At 35.2% G+C, this 16,403-nt stretch overlaps 1 protein-coding gene across 20 annotated transcripts in view; it reads left to right on the forward strand.

Annotated features, from left to right (window-relative positions):
• DOCK9 (dedicator of cytokinesis 9) overlaps positions 1 to 15,952 on the forward strand; it is a 128,284-nt gene extending 112,332 nt beyond the window's left edge. For 16 of the 20 annotated variants that reach the window (XM_074562365.1, XM_074562411.1, XM_074562474.1 and 13 more), the window contains 8 exons: positions 4,262 to 4,384; positions 4,736 to 4,849; positions 6,343 to 6,489; positions 8,529 to 8,739; positions 10,306 to 10,496; positions 11,704 to 11,804; positions 12,004 to 12,142; positions 14,707 to 15,952. In XM_074562365.1, coding sequence (XP_074418466.1) covers positions 4,262 to 4,384; positions 4,736 to 4,849; positions 6,343 to 6,489; positions 8,529 to 8,739; positions 10,306 to 10,496; positions 11,704 to 11,804; positions 12,004 to 12,142; positions 14,707 to 14,829 — 1,149 coding nt within the window. In that variant the 3' untranslated portion in view covers positions 14,830 to 15,952. Of the gene's footprint in view, positions 1 to 4,261; positions 4,385 to 4,735; positions 4,850 to 5,100; positions 5,107 to 5,504; positions 5,541 to 6,342; positions 6,490 to 8,528; positions 8,740 to 10,305; positions 10,497 to 11,703; positions 11,805 to 12,003; positions 12,143 to 14,706 lie in introns of all 20 variants that reach the window. The other 4 variants (XM_074562506.1, XM_074562497.1, XM_074562515.1 and 1 more) reach the window with 2 other exon arrangements.
• The last annotated feature ends 451 nt before the right edge of the window (positions 15,953 to 16,403 follow it).

A 16,403-nucleotide genomic window follows, 5' to 3' on the forward strand; every position in this document is an offset into this window, starting at 1 on the left:
GGAGGCACAGACCACTACTTGCAGTAGCTGTGTTGGAAAAATCCCTGGTGTGTAAGTATAATTGTACAACAAAATATTTTTTGTGTGTGTGTTTTAGTTTGTAGATGGCGAAGGTGTATGACAAAATTATTTGAATGTACAAATTGTGGCTATACTAACAGATTTAGGAGGAACAGATGAAAGATTTAATGGTCTAAGCCTGGGTTTAGGCCTAGGGTACCTGTGTTTTACTCATAAGTTCTGGTACTGCTTTGCTCTAGAGTTTTAAGACAAACATTGTTGACTTGCCTTTTTCTGGCAAGGCAGGAGTTGGAATTACTTGAAATGAGAAATAGTAGTGCTTTTTCTTTCCAAAGACACACAGTAGGAGATTGCTTTTTTTTGAATTTATGTGCTATATTCTTTAAATCACTGATTCTCCTGATCCAGCATGGAATTTAGCATATTACTCAAAGCAAAACGTAAGCTGCTCTTAGGAAGCCAAGAGTTGGGTTTCTAGTGACTACTGATGATGGAAACTTAATTGTTAGAAATTCTTGACAGTGTCTACCTGACAAACCGTTTGTCAGAGCTAAATTCTTTTGTATTTTTTAAATTGGAATGTCTTTATTAATTTTCTCATTAGTCAGTTGCTGCAAAAAGATATACTGCTTTTTCTGGGTCATTGAACCCTACGCAAATTTATTTCCATCTCTCAGTGTTTCCATGGAACAGAAGTAAGCCAAGAGTGAAATTATAAGCCTGTGGAGCTTCCAAAAGGACCAAACCTTGCCAAATTTCATTTTTTCCCCTGCATGCAACCCTTTTTAAACTTAACCATGTAGTACTCTAGCTGATTAAATATTGAAAAAAATTACTATTTTTCAGATAACTTCATATAGTTCACCCCAGGAAGAGTAATAATAGGGAAGATCTGTTAGGTTTTTAGTAGGCAAAAATCATGGAGAAATTATGATTAGTATTTCACAGAAGTACTTCAAAACAGGTAGTCTAGTTGCTTTGTGAATAGGAACGTATTCATATATGGAGTGTTTCTTCAGTATGTTCTTATGTAAGCAAATCTATATTATTCTAAGAAAAAAAAATCATATGACAGATCAGTTGGGTACAGAAATCAGAAACGCAGAAACATATCTTTCAATCTGTACTTTACTGAGCAAAATGATGCTTTGATGGGAATTATTCCTATACATGGTAACGACTCATGTGGAATTTCTTTCTTAAAAGTTGGGATTTCCCTGGATGCTACTTAATTTAGAGTTAAATCTCCAAAGAGTGATTACAAGTATGGGAGCTCAGGGGGATCCCTCCATGTTTCTAAAAGGGCAAAATATTCTCCAACTTATATAAAGTCTTCCTAATTAAGTGAAATTTGTCTTAAGACTTTATGTAGTTTCTTTCTTAAAAAGTTGAGATTTTTAAAATTCTCAGTTTAATTCTCATTTTAAAATAATTCTCTCTCAGGCCAGGGTTATTCTGTCACATATCCTAAACTAGCCAATTGAAAAATCAAAATGTTGTTTTTTTCTTTTTTTTTTTTTTTCCTCCCCAAGAAACTTACTGTGTGTGTTTTATTAAAACAGTTGTTTACTCAGACAGCCTATTCAGCAGTACAAGTCAAGTTCTCCTTGCAGAACTAGAAATCTTCTGAGTATCAGAAATAGGAAGGTAAAAGCCTGGAACCTGCTATCCTTTCCATGCTGGACTTTGCTGTAAGCAATCCATCTGAGAGAGATCTGAGCTGTGGCTAACAGGCCTGTGGCAAGTGCCAGATTCCATGCAGATTAAGGTTGGAAACAATTTCATTCAGACTTGTTGTTTTTTTCCAAAATAAACTCTGCCAGAATACAGCTCCACCACAGACACTACATCAGTCTCTACCTTCCTATGTGTTTTCTTCTGGTCTCTTGTTAGCTATGACTTTACATGAGAGCAATTATTCTAATTTGCAGATTGGTAAATGAAAGAGCTTCACAGCTCAGAGGATATTACAGCTTTTGTAAGTGATCAACACACGGTGTAATTCGGTATATTAAAGCACTTTATGAAAAACAGAAATAGGTACTTACCCAAACATACAAGATACTTTAAATTTGGTGATAAAGGCTGGTGGTGAACATCTTCTTTAGCAGAGTAGGGCTGCCATTTAGAGGGACCTCGAACCGAAGGAACACCGAAGCCTCTCAAAAGTTTTACCAGGACAAGTGCAAAGCCTTGCATCAGCGAAAAAATCATCTGATGTCTCAGTACAGGCTGGGGATGGACTGGCTGGGCAGCAGCTCTGCAGAAAGACCTGAGAGTTATGCTGGACAAGAGGCTGGATGGGCATCAGCAGTGTAGCCTTGTGGCAACGAAGGCCAACTGCATGCTGGGCTGTATTAGAAAGAGCATAGAGTCAAGAAGTGGAGGGAAGTGGGTTTTCCCCTCCTGCTTGACATCTGTGGTGCCCAATCAGTAATTTTGTGTCCAGTGCTGCCCCCCGCAAAATCAAGGGAGATATCAACAAACTGGAAAAAGTCCAGACACTGGGTTAGGGGTTAGGGAAAGTGCCAGTCCCTTCTAAGAGGTGCGCAGTAAAAGAATAAGAGGCCGTTCTTGCAGATTACAAGAACTCTTATGGATATGTTGGAAAAAAAAAAAACCTCTTCCCATGAGGATGGATAGGCACTGAGACGTGTCCCAGAAAGACTGTGTTCTTTTCTTCCCTCCTGTCAGCTCTCCCGCATGAAGCTTTTGCTCTATTTTTTTTTTCCTGTGCGCAAACAAAATTTTACTGCTTTACTGCATTTGGATGCCCTCTGGTGTCTGAGTTAAGACTCTCATCATAAAACCTGTTTGTGGCAGCCCTCGTGGTCCAGCTCTGACACTGGTCTTTCAGTTCTCACCACCTGGTTGTGAGGATGGAGATACTGGGGAGTCAGGAGATGTTTTAGGGACCATTGCAGCACATGGACAAGTGTAGAATTTTTCAGTCTCTTTTTTGCTCTCAGTATTAAAGTTGGCTTTTCTTAGTGATGTCTCTATGCTGTCTTAGTGCTCTACCAAAGGGAGGAAGGGAATAGAGTAGCATTGGATCCCTTCTAAGAATAAAAGGAGTTATTTCCGGCTTCTGGCTTCACACTGCAATGTAAGAGTGGTACCAGAAAGTCTCAAGAAGTAGGCATGTCATGTCTTCTGAAACATCTTAGTCTCAGACTTGGATTCTCGTGGAGGTTCTTGGGGCTCCAGACATGTTTGAGGAGGTCTGAGATCTGTTAGGGTATGTGGATGTGAATGGGCTTCTTCACTGTGGTTCTGTCACGCTCAAGCTGTGACCAAGTATATGACAGCTTTGTCACAGGAGCTATAAGCTGTTCCATAATACCTGTAAAATTGTTTGTTATAACTGAGTTAATGTAGTCAGCCAGGTGATTTTAAATTTATGAAAAGTAGAGCAAAGTAATAACGTTATCTTAGTTTTGTTACACGTATTGAAGTAGAAGAAATTAAATGCATGGAAAGTAAATAATTATGACAAACTGAAGGAAGGGACTTTATGATGTAACTAATGCAAAATGTATGCTTCCATTCTAACATACAGGTAAACGTGGTTCATGTATAACCTTAAATAACTATCTTTTTGCTACCGGAGTATTCGGATCAAATCCAACAAAGCAAAGGTGTTTTCTTGCTTGTGACTCTGTTTTGACCCTTCAGGATCTCTCAGCTTCTGTAACTGTTGTTATATATCTCTTCACTCTGGGCCAAGTGTACCAAATTCCAGTGTTATACCTTGATAATTATTCTGAGTACGGATTTTGGTATTTTATCTTTTTGTTTTATTGTTGATGTAATTTATTTGATAGTTTCCTTCAGAACCATTACAAGGAAGTATTCGTATAGCTGCCTTTTAAAAATAATGTTCTTTGTGCAAAACCAAAAAAACCCAACACTTTGAAAAAACATTTTACAAGGTAAGACAAGTTTGGGTTCTCACATAGGTGTCATTTGTAGACTTAAGAGGTCAGGAGCATCTAAAAGAAAAACGATGTTCCCGGTAAATCCAAAAGGTACATGTGTACACTCAGACCATTCTGTTATGTTTTGTTTCCTCTTAGCAATTTTTGATTGCCACAATAATTTAAATTACTATGTGTAGATAATTTTGATTTGAGGGAGGATCTCCCTTTTCATTGGGAAGAATTCATTTGGTATAATTATTTGCCGTGCTTTTCATGGCTACTGAATTGTTTTGCTTTTTCAAATGTGTATCCAAATCTAGGATGTGCTGATGGAATTGTTGGAGCAGTGTGCTGATGGACTCTGGAAGGCAGAACGCTATGAACTCATTGCTGACATATATAAACTTATAATTCCCATTTATGAAAAACGGAGAGATTTTGAGGTACTAAATCCATCATAAGTAAATTTGAGCAAGAAAAAAAATCCTAATTTTTTTAGTCTTAACTGCATGACACATTGCACCTCACAGAATAACAGTATTACAATTGTAAGTGAAATATCAATGTGTTGAAATTTTATTTTTAAATAAAAATGTTTTTCTTTAATTAAATACAAATAATTAAAAATTAATCTTCCATATTGTCATTCTAGTACAAGTGCTAAACCTATTACTAGTGTTCAATAAAACAATATATTTAGTTATTAACTACAAGGACGTCATTAATTGTTGCTTTAAGATAGGAAAGTTCAACATTATTCTTTTTACCCCATGATTGTTTTCTTTTATTTTTAGAGGCTTGCTCATTTATATGACACTCTTCATCGAGCATACAGTAAAGTAACGGAAGTTATGCATACAGGCAAGAGACTGCTGGGAACTTATTTCAGGGTAGCGTTCTTTGGACAGGTGAGTATTATTTAACTTTTATTTGTCTGCTCTATGCAGTAAGAAAAACTCATTTTACGAGGTATACTATTTCATCATCTGTGTTGATACCATGACATAAAAAGCACAAGAAATATGGTCTGTAAGGAATAATTAAACACCATCAATAATTTAGTTTAAAACACTTATCAATTCCAATACATTTCTTCCTTATTTTCCTCAGTAAATTTTTTGCTTTTTTTTCTTTTTCTTCTTTTATTTACTACCTTAAGGCAGCGGTAAGTTTCCTGTAATGTCAGTTCTTAGCAATGTATTGACTTAATGTCTGTAGTGCTACAGTGTGGTTTGCAAGGCTGCTTCTTAGAATGGTATGCATTAATAGCCATTGCAATTAAAAAACTTAACATTAAGTTCCATTTAGAGAACAAGTCACTCTTTTCTACGCATCAGTATTGCATGCTTCAAACAAAAGTTCTGGCTGTGTATCGGACAGCTTCACATCCTCTACTACATGTCTAGAATGCATATGTATCAGTACGGTATCACGCAGTGTCAAGTAATACACTGTCTACGTGCATAGCCCAGTTGCTAATTGTTCAGCTGAGCATGGAGAATTGTAAAATACTCTGAGCAGTATAACTTTACATGTATTCTGTTGTCTTTTATAACTTTATAGCAATACCAGTTTACAGACAGTGAAACAGATGTTGAGGTAATTACGGTAACTGCTTACAAAGCAAGCAATGCAGTAAAAACTACTGCATTTCACTGTAGTTTGATGTGGGTATTTTTGTCAATCTAGCCTGTGTTTATACATGATATGTTGTGCTTTTCTATTTTGTCTGTTTCGTTTATGACAAAAATATTTATTTTCTGGTTTCAAACATGAACTCAGACATGGCTTGTTTTAAACCAATGACCTGTTTCACTTTCCATGTACTCTACGCTGCCGTTAGTTACAGGTTTAAAACAAATGCTTTATGCAATAAAAATAAAGTATATGCCAATGTAGTACACCATAAAATTACGATCTTTAAATAAAATTTCATTTTCCAAAATTAATTTTTTATTAGTACATAAAGAAATTTTTCAGATTATTTCTATGTAAACCATTGCCAATATACTCACTTGTGAATCAGATGGTTCTGTTGGGTATCAAAATTACTGTTTTGGCAAGTGAAACAGTGCTGAAAGTTCACTTTTAAATAAAAGTGAAAAAAAGTTATCTCAAAGGCTTGGCACGCCATAAAATTACAACAAACCTTTAAAATTTTAACTGTATGTTTCCATTATCTTTCACTCATTCTGTAGTCGATAATTACATTTTTCTGATTTTTTTTTTTTTTAATTCTCTTAGGAAACCTTTTTTACTTAGATTTTAATTTCTCTTTATTTACATTTGCTTGAATCCTAATGTTAAATGTTTATATTTGCTTTGAGCCACACACATTATGTTCATCTTAATCATTGCCCTATGGGTTTTTTCCAAGATTATGATTACTTTTTTTTAACAGGGATTCTTTGAGGATGAAGACGGAAAGGAATATATCTATAAAGAGCCTAAACTCACGCCTCTTTCAGAAATTTCCCAAAGACTCCAAAAACTCTATTCTGACAAATTTGGATCTGAAAATGTCAAAATGATTCAGGATTCTGGCAAAGTATGATTTTTGTTCTCTCTAAAAAATTCTAATGTATTACTTCCATCAATCCACTTGAAATACTGTGGGATTGCTGTCCTTTACTCATTTGGTACAAAAACATTTGTGTCTAAAAGCTCTGCTTGTTTGAAGGGCACGGGAGAAATATCCTCTACTATTAAGTTTACTTTTACAAACAACCAAAAGAGCTTAACTTTCGTAATGTTACCTCGCAAAATAATAGTTGTATCTTAGAACAAATTTGGATTATGATCATAGCCCTTTGTTATCTTCAGCTGTATTTCTTGCCAGTTCATGCAGACGTTCTTTGGAATTTTTCCCTTTCCTGCACCTCCAGATCAGAGTACAAACTTTCTTCTGAAATAAAAAACAGACCCCTCTTCTGAGACGAGTACCACATGTAAATAACATTTTAATTCTGTATCAGTTGTTCCTGTTATCCTTTGCCTATGTCTCTTGAGCCTGCTCAATTTTATGAATGCTTAAACTGTAGAAAAAAATGTTCATACAAAGTCATCTGATGAAGTCTAGATTTGTCATAGGAAATGCTTTCCTTTGTAATTGAAGGCTCCAAAACTGGTGAACTGAAAAGAGCTACGGTATCCTGTAGGCTGAGAAGAACACATACTGCACAAGATGCCTCTCTGCATGCCTTTCCTCAGCCAATTTTTAATTTTTGTTTGGCTTCAAATTTCATGGTGATTTTCTCGTATTATAATTTCCTGTCTCTTCTGTTCCTTCATTCTGCCAGTAAGATCACAAAGTTCTGTGCTTCTCAGACTGAGAAGTGCAGCACTCAGAATGGTGGGCTTGTCAATGTTGTAATGTTAAAAGGAGAGGACGACTTAGGCAAGGGCTAGATTTCATGCCATGGAAAGCAAGAGATTTATTTTGTAATCTCATTTTTTCACATCTCTCCCAGTGTACTCTCCTGAATACTTTACAATTAATTAAAATGCATACATTTGTCAGCATTTGTAGGGAACATTTTCTATCAGTTGTACTAGAATGAGTACATAATTACCACTTAAGTTCCAGTCCAATAATCTTAAAAAAACCCCACCAGATTTAAAAAAAATAAATTAATCAAGCAGCACATTCCAATAAAAATGGATAACAGCAGGGAGACCTTAGCTCTGTTCCCAGTTTGCTCCAGGACTTCCCTGGTGATTTCATGTGTGTACTTGCATTGTTTTTCCCACTTAGTTTATAGAAGTGAAATTGCTCAGAGACAGGCAGAGATAACATGAATATTTGATGTGGGACTAAAATGATAGGCAACAACTTTTAGAAAGATGCACAGGTTTAGGGTGCCCTCTTTATCCTGTGGTTGGGGGAATTTACAAAAAATAAAAATCCTTGGTCCATTTAGGAACCCTGTTGGGCAAAGACTTAGGAGGCCATGTCTATTGGTGCTGGAGACTAGTTGCCACTTTTACCAAATTAAAGATCTGCCAGTCCATGAGGCTCTTTCTTACTCATCCAGTTCTAGAAAGAAAATAACTGAATAGTGAAACCTTCAATTTGCCCTTCTCTCACCGGTGTATGGTTTGGGATCCTCCTAGGGTGTCAGAGTTGAGACAGACAGATTGGGAGAAGTGCCTTCTGAAGGTGATATCTGAAGCATTTACCATGTAGGATTTTATTTGTAATTATTAGATATTTTTATATCAATGGATTTTTTTTGGTCTCCGATCTATTGTTGTATCAGCTGTCATGGAGTACAAGCGTTTGTTTCTGTGCCTTCCAGTGTTAAGCATGGGTGAAACTCTTTATTACATTTTTTGTTTGCAGTTCTGCATATAGCAAATATCAATGTTAAAAAACAAACTAACAAAACCACAACATGTTGTATTGCATCTAGCTGTGTTGTCTTCCAAATAGTTAGAAACGGAATGCAGACAAGCATTAACATTTCCTATGTTTTCAGTAATTAACAGGTTGAGAACAAATTTAATTTCTGGAAGTTGTGTGACTACAGTTAAATTCACTTTATTCACAATGTAGCTGTTTGGGTTTTTTTTTATCATGTTTTTAAGGTAAATCCTAAGGATTTAGATTCAAAATATGCATATATTCAAGTTACACATGTCATTCCATACTTTGAAGAAAAAGAATTGCAAGAAAGAAAAACGGATTTTGAAAGGACTCATAACATTCGTCGGTTTATGTTTGAGATGCCTTTTACTCAAGCTGGTAAAAGACAAGGAGGAGTAGAAGAACAGTGTAAGCGACGGACTATTTTGACAGGTACTGACTGGATGGAAATTTCCTTTAAAAGAAAACTACTCTTGTTTTGTTTTTTATTCTTAATTCTTGATACTAGGTTTTTCTATATGTTGTATATTTTGTCAGGAAAAAAAGGTTCTTTAGAAAGTTTCACACATTGCTGTTGGAGGTGACAAGGATTGAAAAGTATATCAAAATATTATTAGACAAAACAGTCTTTTAAACTGAGTACATACTTGAAAGTAATACTGAAAAACGTGATATGCCAACACACTTATAAATGACCATCTGAGAATACATATATCATTGTGTGGTTCCATAACCCCTAAATACTGGAAAAAGAGTAAATCTTATATTTTACTATGTTCTAGCTGCCTTTTTTGTTGTTGTTGTTTGTGTGTTGGTGGGGGTGTGGATGGTTGATTTTGTTCTTTTGTTTTGGTTTGTTTGGGTTTTTTTTAATAATGGAGTGTCTTTGTCTCTCCCTTTACCCTTCCCCTTCCCCGTGTTTACCTCTCTTAGCTATAAAACATCGAAGAACAGTGGTGTTATGCTTGCTGGTTTGGGTATGGGGTCTTTCAGCATTCTTTCAGTCTTTGGACCTATCAAATGCAGTGTTGGTTCTTTTGGCGAAAAGCTCCAAAAGAGCCTGAAGGGCAGGTTCTTGTTTGATTTCCAACCTCTCTTCCATTGTGACTTTGATCTAATCACTGCACTTTAGTTTCTCATTTCTTAGCTTTAGAAAAGAGAGGGAGAATGCCCATCTATCTCCCCATAGGCTCAAACTTTAAAAATATTTAGCTCTTTGGTGCAAAACATTTTATTATGCTTTTAAGGGAGATAATTAAAAGTTATGGTGTGTTTGGCAATGTTTCTGTATAACATGTAATTCTGAATTTGTGAAATAATAGGTTGCGCTTTGACTGGAAGTATTAATTCAAATTCTGTTCTGTATGGATTTTTCCATTTCGCTTCCTTAAAATCCTTTATAGCTATCAGCTAAAAAACTTTTCATATATTTAACCAAGTATAGGTTTCCATATTGGTTTCTTCTTCTTTTTCCTTAAGCTTCAAGAATTGTGAATCTGGAGGCTAGCTTTCCGTGTTCTTGGAAAAAAGACTATTTTGTGTTTTGTCTCTGTTAAATGTGAGCTTCCGTATCACTGTGTTAGTATAGTGGTAAAAACAACATAAATGACTTTTATGTCAGCTGTCCGTAGCTAACACTTTTGAGGAAATAGCAAATACAGCTTTGCTATTTTTGATTCTTCTCCTCTTTGAGGTATGTGGGTGATAAGAATTCATTTTACAGTTCTCGTATGAATTAAGTTCCAATGGTTTATTTCTTGGTTATTGTTAGTTGCGGTAATGACAATGATCTTTCTTTGCTATAATACATGTAAAGCTATGCATATTTGCATTTTCAATATTTTGTTTTCCTGTACATTTGGTACTATTTCTGATTACATATGTTATTAAGTTGGGCACCTAATTACATCAAAATGAGATTTTAGCATAAAATTCTATCAAAACACACCTTATTCAAAAACCTGTTTCTAACTATATTAAACTTATTTCTGTCCATAGCTATACATTGTTTCCCGTATGTGAAAAAGCGCATTCCAGTAATGTACCAGCACCATACTGATTTAAACCCAATTGAAGTAGCCATTGATGAAATGAGTAAAAAAGTTGCAGAACTTAGGCAGCTTTGCTCTTCAGCTGAAGTAGATATGATCAAATTGCAGCTGAAGCTACAAGGAAGTGTCAGTGTTCAGGTAAGACCAATATACTTTGCCATTCAGCTATTCCACTTGCTTCTGTCCCTGAAAAAAAAAATATAAGTAGCATTTCATCATTAGTTTCTATTCCGTATATTCAAGAATGTCCTAAATTAGAAATACGCTCACTGTTTGCAGTTATTTCATATAAACATTGATCATGGACAGTTAGAGGAAAGAATTAAGGTTCACCTCTGGAATCTGATCTGAGTCCCACCAGGTTTTGGAGTAAAGCTGAAACTACCATAAAATAGTGACTTCCCATATGAGGAGGAATTAACCTGTTTTGCCTAGATGTAGGTCTGCTTACATTATGTTCAACATGGTCATTATTGCTCTTGTATTTTGGTAAGATCCCTATGGAGATGAAGAGGGAGTGCCAAAATATAGAAGAAGGGTAATAGTAGAAAATCTCACTGTGCAACATTTTGTTTTGCCTAAGGCAAAAAAGAACTAAATGTATAAAGAAACCATCAGATTCACCAAAATAGGGTACATAAAGCAGTTGTAGCATATACAAATCTTTATCGTAAGGGACTTAAGAACGCAATGACAGAAGTGCTGCTCTATTATTTTTAACTGATTCAAATCAAGGGAATGGTAAACACAGTCCTCTGAAATGAACTGTTGTCATGTTGAAGAGAAAAGGGAAGAAAAAAACAACGCAACAAACCACCAAGGTTCCAAAATCAGGAAGTTGTCGAGCTAGCATTTGGGATGAGAAGGGAGGGGCTCTTACTGTTAATACAAAAGAACAATAGGGATGAGTCAGAAATAGTTGAATCCACTTTTCCTGTAGCTCCCATAATAGCACAATTAAATTTCTGCTAATTATTGCATAATTTTCAGCTTGGAAGAGGGTCTTCAATAGATGAGCAGACCAAACAATAGTAGATTTAGCTCATTTTCCTCATTTTCCCACCCTAATTTCATAAACAGAGATGACAGATTAGCAACATCAGCAGTTACTTTGCCTCATCATCGAAGTGTTTTCTTTGTGCCAGGACAGATTCATAGAATGCTGTCGAGACCTCTCCTGCTCTTATGTTCCTACTCCAGCAGTTTTCTTATTTCATAAGTCCAACTTCTTTGAAATCAATGCATTCTCTTAAGAAAAGCAAATCAGACAGACACCTCTAATACCTGTTATTGCTAAGACAGTATGTCAGAGAATTGACTCTTTCATGATTCCTTTTCTTTTTAGGTTAATGCTGGTCCGTTAGCATATGCAAGAGCTTTCTTAGATGATACAAACACCAAAAGATATCCAGATAATAAAGTAAAGCTACTGAAGGAAGTTTTTAGGTATGTTTTTTTTTGGAAAAAAAAAAAAAAAAAAATTGTCTTTTTTTCCAAGATTTGATATTGCAAGAATTTTTTTAAAAAACTTTTGATGCATTAAAATGCATTAAAAACATACTTTAAGTTGTCATTTTGAATTAATCTTTTGGATTTTGTGTTCCTGATTGAGATTATTTTTTTTTTATTGTTTTATCTAAATCAGGCAATTTGTTGAAGCTTGTGGTCATGCTCTGGGTGTAAATGAACGACTTATAAAGGAAGATCAGTTGGAATATCAAGAAGAAATGAAGGCCAACTACAGAGAAATGGCAAAAGAGCTTTCTGAAATAATGCATGAACAAGTATGTGCTGAAATTAAATTATACATATTAGCATTCAAAACATAGCTGTAATTTTCTTGAGGACAATCCACTACAGACAAACTGTAGATATGGAAAAACTCTTGTGGATTGAGATGTAGGACCTTGCACCTGGGATCCATGGTAGAAATGTCTCCTGACTTCAGAGGCAAGGATGTTATTTCCAGGAGGGCAGGAAGGGCTGAAGATTCACGCTCGATCCCTGCCTTCTTGGCATTTTTATTCGTCACTACTTCAGGTTCCTTTTCTTTCATCCACTGTTATTTGTATGCTCTTTTCCCAGAGCCGTAGAGTGGCTCATAGTTCGTATCCCTCAAGACTTGTATTTCTGATACCTGTGTGTTCTGATAATATTTTACCTTACAAGCACACATGTCTGAGACGTATGACCATAATAGCAACTTTTTTTAATCTAGGGCCAATGCATCCTAGTCTGGATAACCAGTTGATACAAGAGGAGCTATGAATTTCTCTTGTCCATGCTGCAGGCTTTATCAGAAATCAAATTATCAAAAAAAATCAAACTTGAGACCTACCTGAGGCATTCAGTCTAGCTGACATTTAAACACTCTGTTAATCTTCCAGCTCTTTTTCAGGATTGCATCCTTTACATGTACAGTGACTTTATCCATTTACTATTTTTTGACATCTCTAAATTACTCTATCCAATAAATACTTGCTCAAAAAAGATAGTCATAGGCTTATCTAAGAAAGATTTACCTTTATTCTACCCTTGCTTATATGGTATCCAAAACTTCTATGGTGATTTTTTTCTTTTCAAAAATGTGTCAAATGGCTAAAGTTCACTTTGCACACTTTCTTGCTCTCCATTATTTCCTGATGTAGTTTGCTCAGGTACCGTGCTATGAGTAGCTCTGTGCTATGGTGTAATTATGGTGAAGTACGAGAATACAGCGAGTGTACAGGCTTTATTTTCATTCTCTTATTCTTTTGTTATACTATCACAGGGAAAAGCTTACCACAAAACTAATTTTTTTTAACCATGAATGACAGAGAATATTGTGAAACAATGTTTGTAGGGAGTGATAGCATTTTGTCAGAATCCATGTGGTGTTGTTTTTTAATGAAAAACAGTATCTTCCAGACAGGCGTGTAGAGAAAAACAGTTTTGAAAGATCCATGGAACAGGAAAAGAGATTGCTTAGCTGACAGAAATGGGACAGTTTGATTGTGTTTTGATGTGGTGTATTGAAAAGCGGAAAGCAGTGGAGGGTTTTAGAAAGGAGGATAACTGATTGGACAGCTAATTAAGATGAACAAGGTATCTGTGAGAATTAGACAGAGGTACAGAAGACCCCTTCAGAAAAGAGAGGAAACTGTTTTGGTCAAATAATTTAGTGATAAGGATAATAAATGAAAGATTAATATTCCCCTGGCATAGGAAAAAGTAAAAGGTTATCATGACAGTTTCTACACAAGAAAGAATACTTTGAACTCAATGCAGGGTATGTGTGTTTTAAAAGGTGCTCAGGTGTGTGCGTTTCCAAAGACTGATGGTAAGAAAAAACATGTAATGCCTGAAACTTCAGGACTAAATCACATTGTCTAAAAGTAAACAAAGAGAAGGAGGGGCAAACAACTGGTGCCGGTAAGATAGTGTGAACAGATACGAAAGTACGGCGCTGACTGCAGTAATGTGTACTGTTAGCTTACCACTGTGTTCTTTTTATATAATTAGTTGTAAGTAAGTAAAATATGCTATGTTGGGTTGATTTTTTTATAAAAAAAATTAGATTGGCCATTCCCCTGAAGGCTTAGAATCATGATACTCTTCACTGAAGTCTTTAAAAATGTCACCTTTGTGTGTCTGCCTATTGCTGTATTTGGCAAAAGAGCTCCTCACAATGTTTATTGTAATGTCATTGAAAAAAAAATATTAGCTGTCTTATAATAGTGTGGATTTTAAACAATTGCAAAAATTGTGTTATGAAAAATATAGAAAAAGAATCTTAACAGATTTTTCTTTTTTCTCCTCTGCTGCTTGCCAATATGATCAGATGGGATGGTAATTAGTTTTCTTTATTTCTGCTCTTAATTTGTCTAATCTTCATATAATTCCTTCTTTTACAGTATTTCTAATCTTAGCATCAGTAAATTCATAGCTGTTAAGAATGAAGTGTTTTTGGTGTTTCGATAGCTTATGATAAAAATGCTCAAAAAATACATTTAAGTCAGGAAAAAAAGCTGGGGGGAGGTGGTGGTGCAAAAAGCAAGTCTGTTGTCCTTGTGAAATTCCTTTTGAAAGTTAACAAGAGAAAAGAGAGAATCTATTCAAGCTTCCTGTAGGGAGAACAGTGTAATAACCTAAATTAGGAGAACTGATGTTGGACAAATAACTACTGCCCTCCTAAATCTCATAGCGGATGGCTGAAAAGAGTAACCATCCCTCTGAAGAACTTTGGGGCAATTGAGAGAGTACTAAAAAGTGGAGTTGCAAGGCAGCAGGTTATGAAATTGGTTAACTCTTTTCTAAATGCTTGTGTCATTTTGTAACATTTCGGTAAATACATGTTTTCCGTTTTAAGATTACTCCAGTTGAAGAAAAGGCCAGTGTTATGCCTAATTCGCTACACATCTTCAACGCCATAAGCGGAACTCCGACAAGCACAACAGTTCATGGGATGCCCAGTTCTTCTTCAGTTGCATGATTGTTTTGTAAAGGAAAGTATGTTCGGCTTTTTTTTTTTTTTTTTAAAGTATGTGGATTTGCTTCGTTGTGTACAAACTCAGGATGATTTTGAAGCTAAATGTTGGGCACGTGCAAGCTGCATAATTCATACGAATGTCTCGGCACACTTAGCAAATAGCAGTTACTGGTAATAGTCTTTTAGAGTAAGGGAGCGCACATATATTTTTTAATCTTGCTGGTAACATTTAAAAGTATTCACAATGTCATTGCAGAGGTGCGTGTTGGAAAATTATAAAGTTGAAGTTAATTTCTCTTGTTCGTTAGAAAGTATTATTAAAATGAATTGCACATTACAAAAAAAAAAGTGTTGTGGGATGTAATTTTGCAGATATGTAACATTCAGGTGTTCTTTTTGTGTATGGCACATAGAGATTGATTCCAAGTACAAGAACTATTTTGGGGCTAGACAGAGACACTAGTTTTTTGGGTTTAATGGAACTGACAATAGTAGTTTTTGTACCATTTGGCAAATTGTTGTGCTTTATTTTATACCTTGTTGCATTTTGGAGGTATGTGAGCTTAGATCTTATTAAACAACTAAATACAACCAAAGGTCTGTATTAATGAACACTGAGTTACACTAAAATATCAATAGTAGTAAATTGTTCTGTACATATTGTTTGTTAATACAGTCCATACCGTCTGTACATAAATGTATTACATTTCTAAGCATTTTTTAATATCCATGCCAGCTCTTATCCTTCTTCTTTCAGTTTATTGTGAAAATTTGCTCATTCCAAGTATATGCAGACTTTACAGTTCATTTATTCCTGTATATAAATAAATGCAATATAAAGATGTATACAGTCTTTGCTATGTTAGGTTTATATGCAGTTATTAAAAGAAAAAAACTTTTTTGCCAAAGCAATGGAGTATGTAATTGGTGATCATGGTTACTGTGGTAAATGGTGGTATAATTTAAAGCTTTTTCCATATTCTTATTCTTTTAAGACATTAATTTAGTAATTTTATATTTGGGGAAAATAAAGGTTTTTAATTTTATTTAACTGGAACCACTGTCCTGCTGTAATTAAACATTCTGTACTACATCTATATTAAAAGGAAAAAAGTAGTTACTTTTCTCATTGTGTGCTCTGGTTTTTATTTTAGATTTGTCCCTGAGACTGGGTAAAGATGAAAGCTTGATCCAAAAAAATGGCTTTTTGCAGCTTAAGTATGAGATATAAGATGAGATGCAGACACTTCTAGGGTGTATTTCATGTGCCTTGTTGATAAAGGGAATTTAGGTTATTAGTTAAGAGATCAGTTTTGGATCCATCGCGTTTGACGCAAGTAGCGTGTTACAGTAACTAAAGGTTTTTACTCACCAGTACAGTTGATATTAAGAAGTCTTCAAAACTTTCCATCACATGCCAGTACCCAGATAAATACTTCTAGACAGTGAATCCATAATGCTGTGATAAGAGGCAGTTCCCTTTCTCCCCCTCTGCCCTATATGCTTTCACTTTCTTGTTCGTTTATGCAAGTGGGTATAGGAGTACTCGCTTACATATCACTTGTAGTTAGTCTCAA

This window comes from Larus michahellis, chromosome 1, assembly GCF_964199755.1.
Source record: "Larus michahellis chromosome 1, bLarMic1.1, whole genome shotgun sequence".
NCBI classification, from domain to species: domain Eukaryota; kingdom Metazoa; phylum Chordata; class Aves; order Charadriiformes; family Laridae; genus Larus; species Larus michahellis.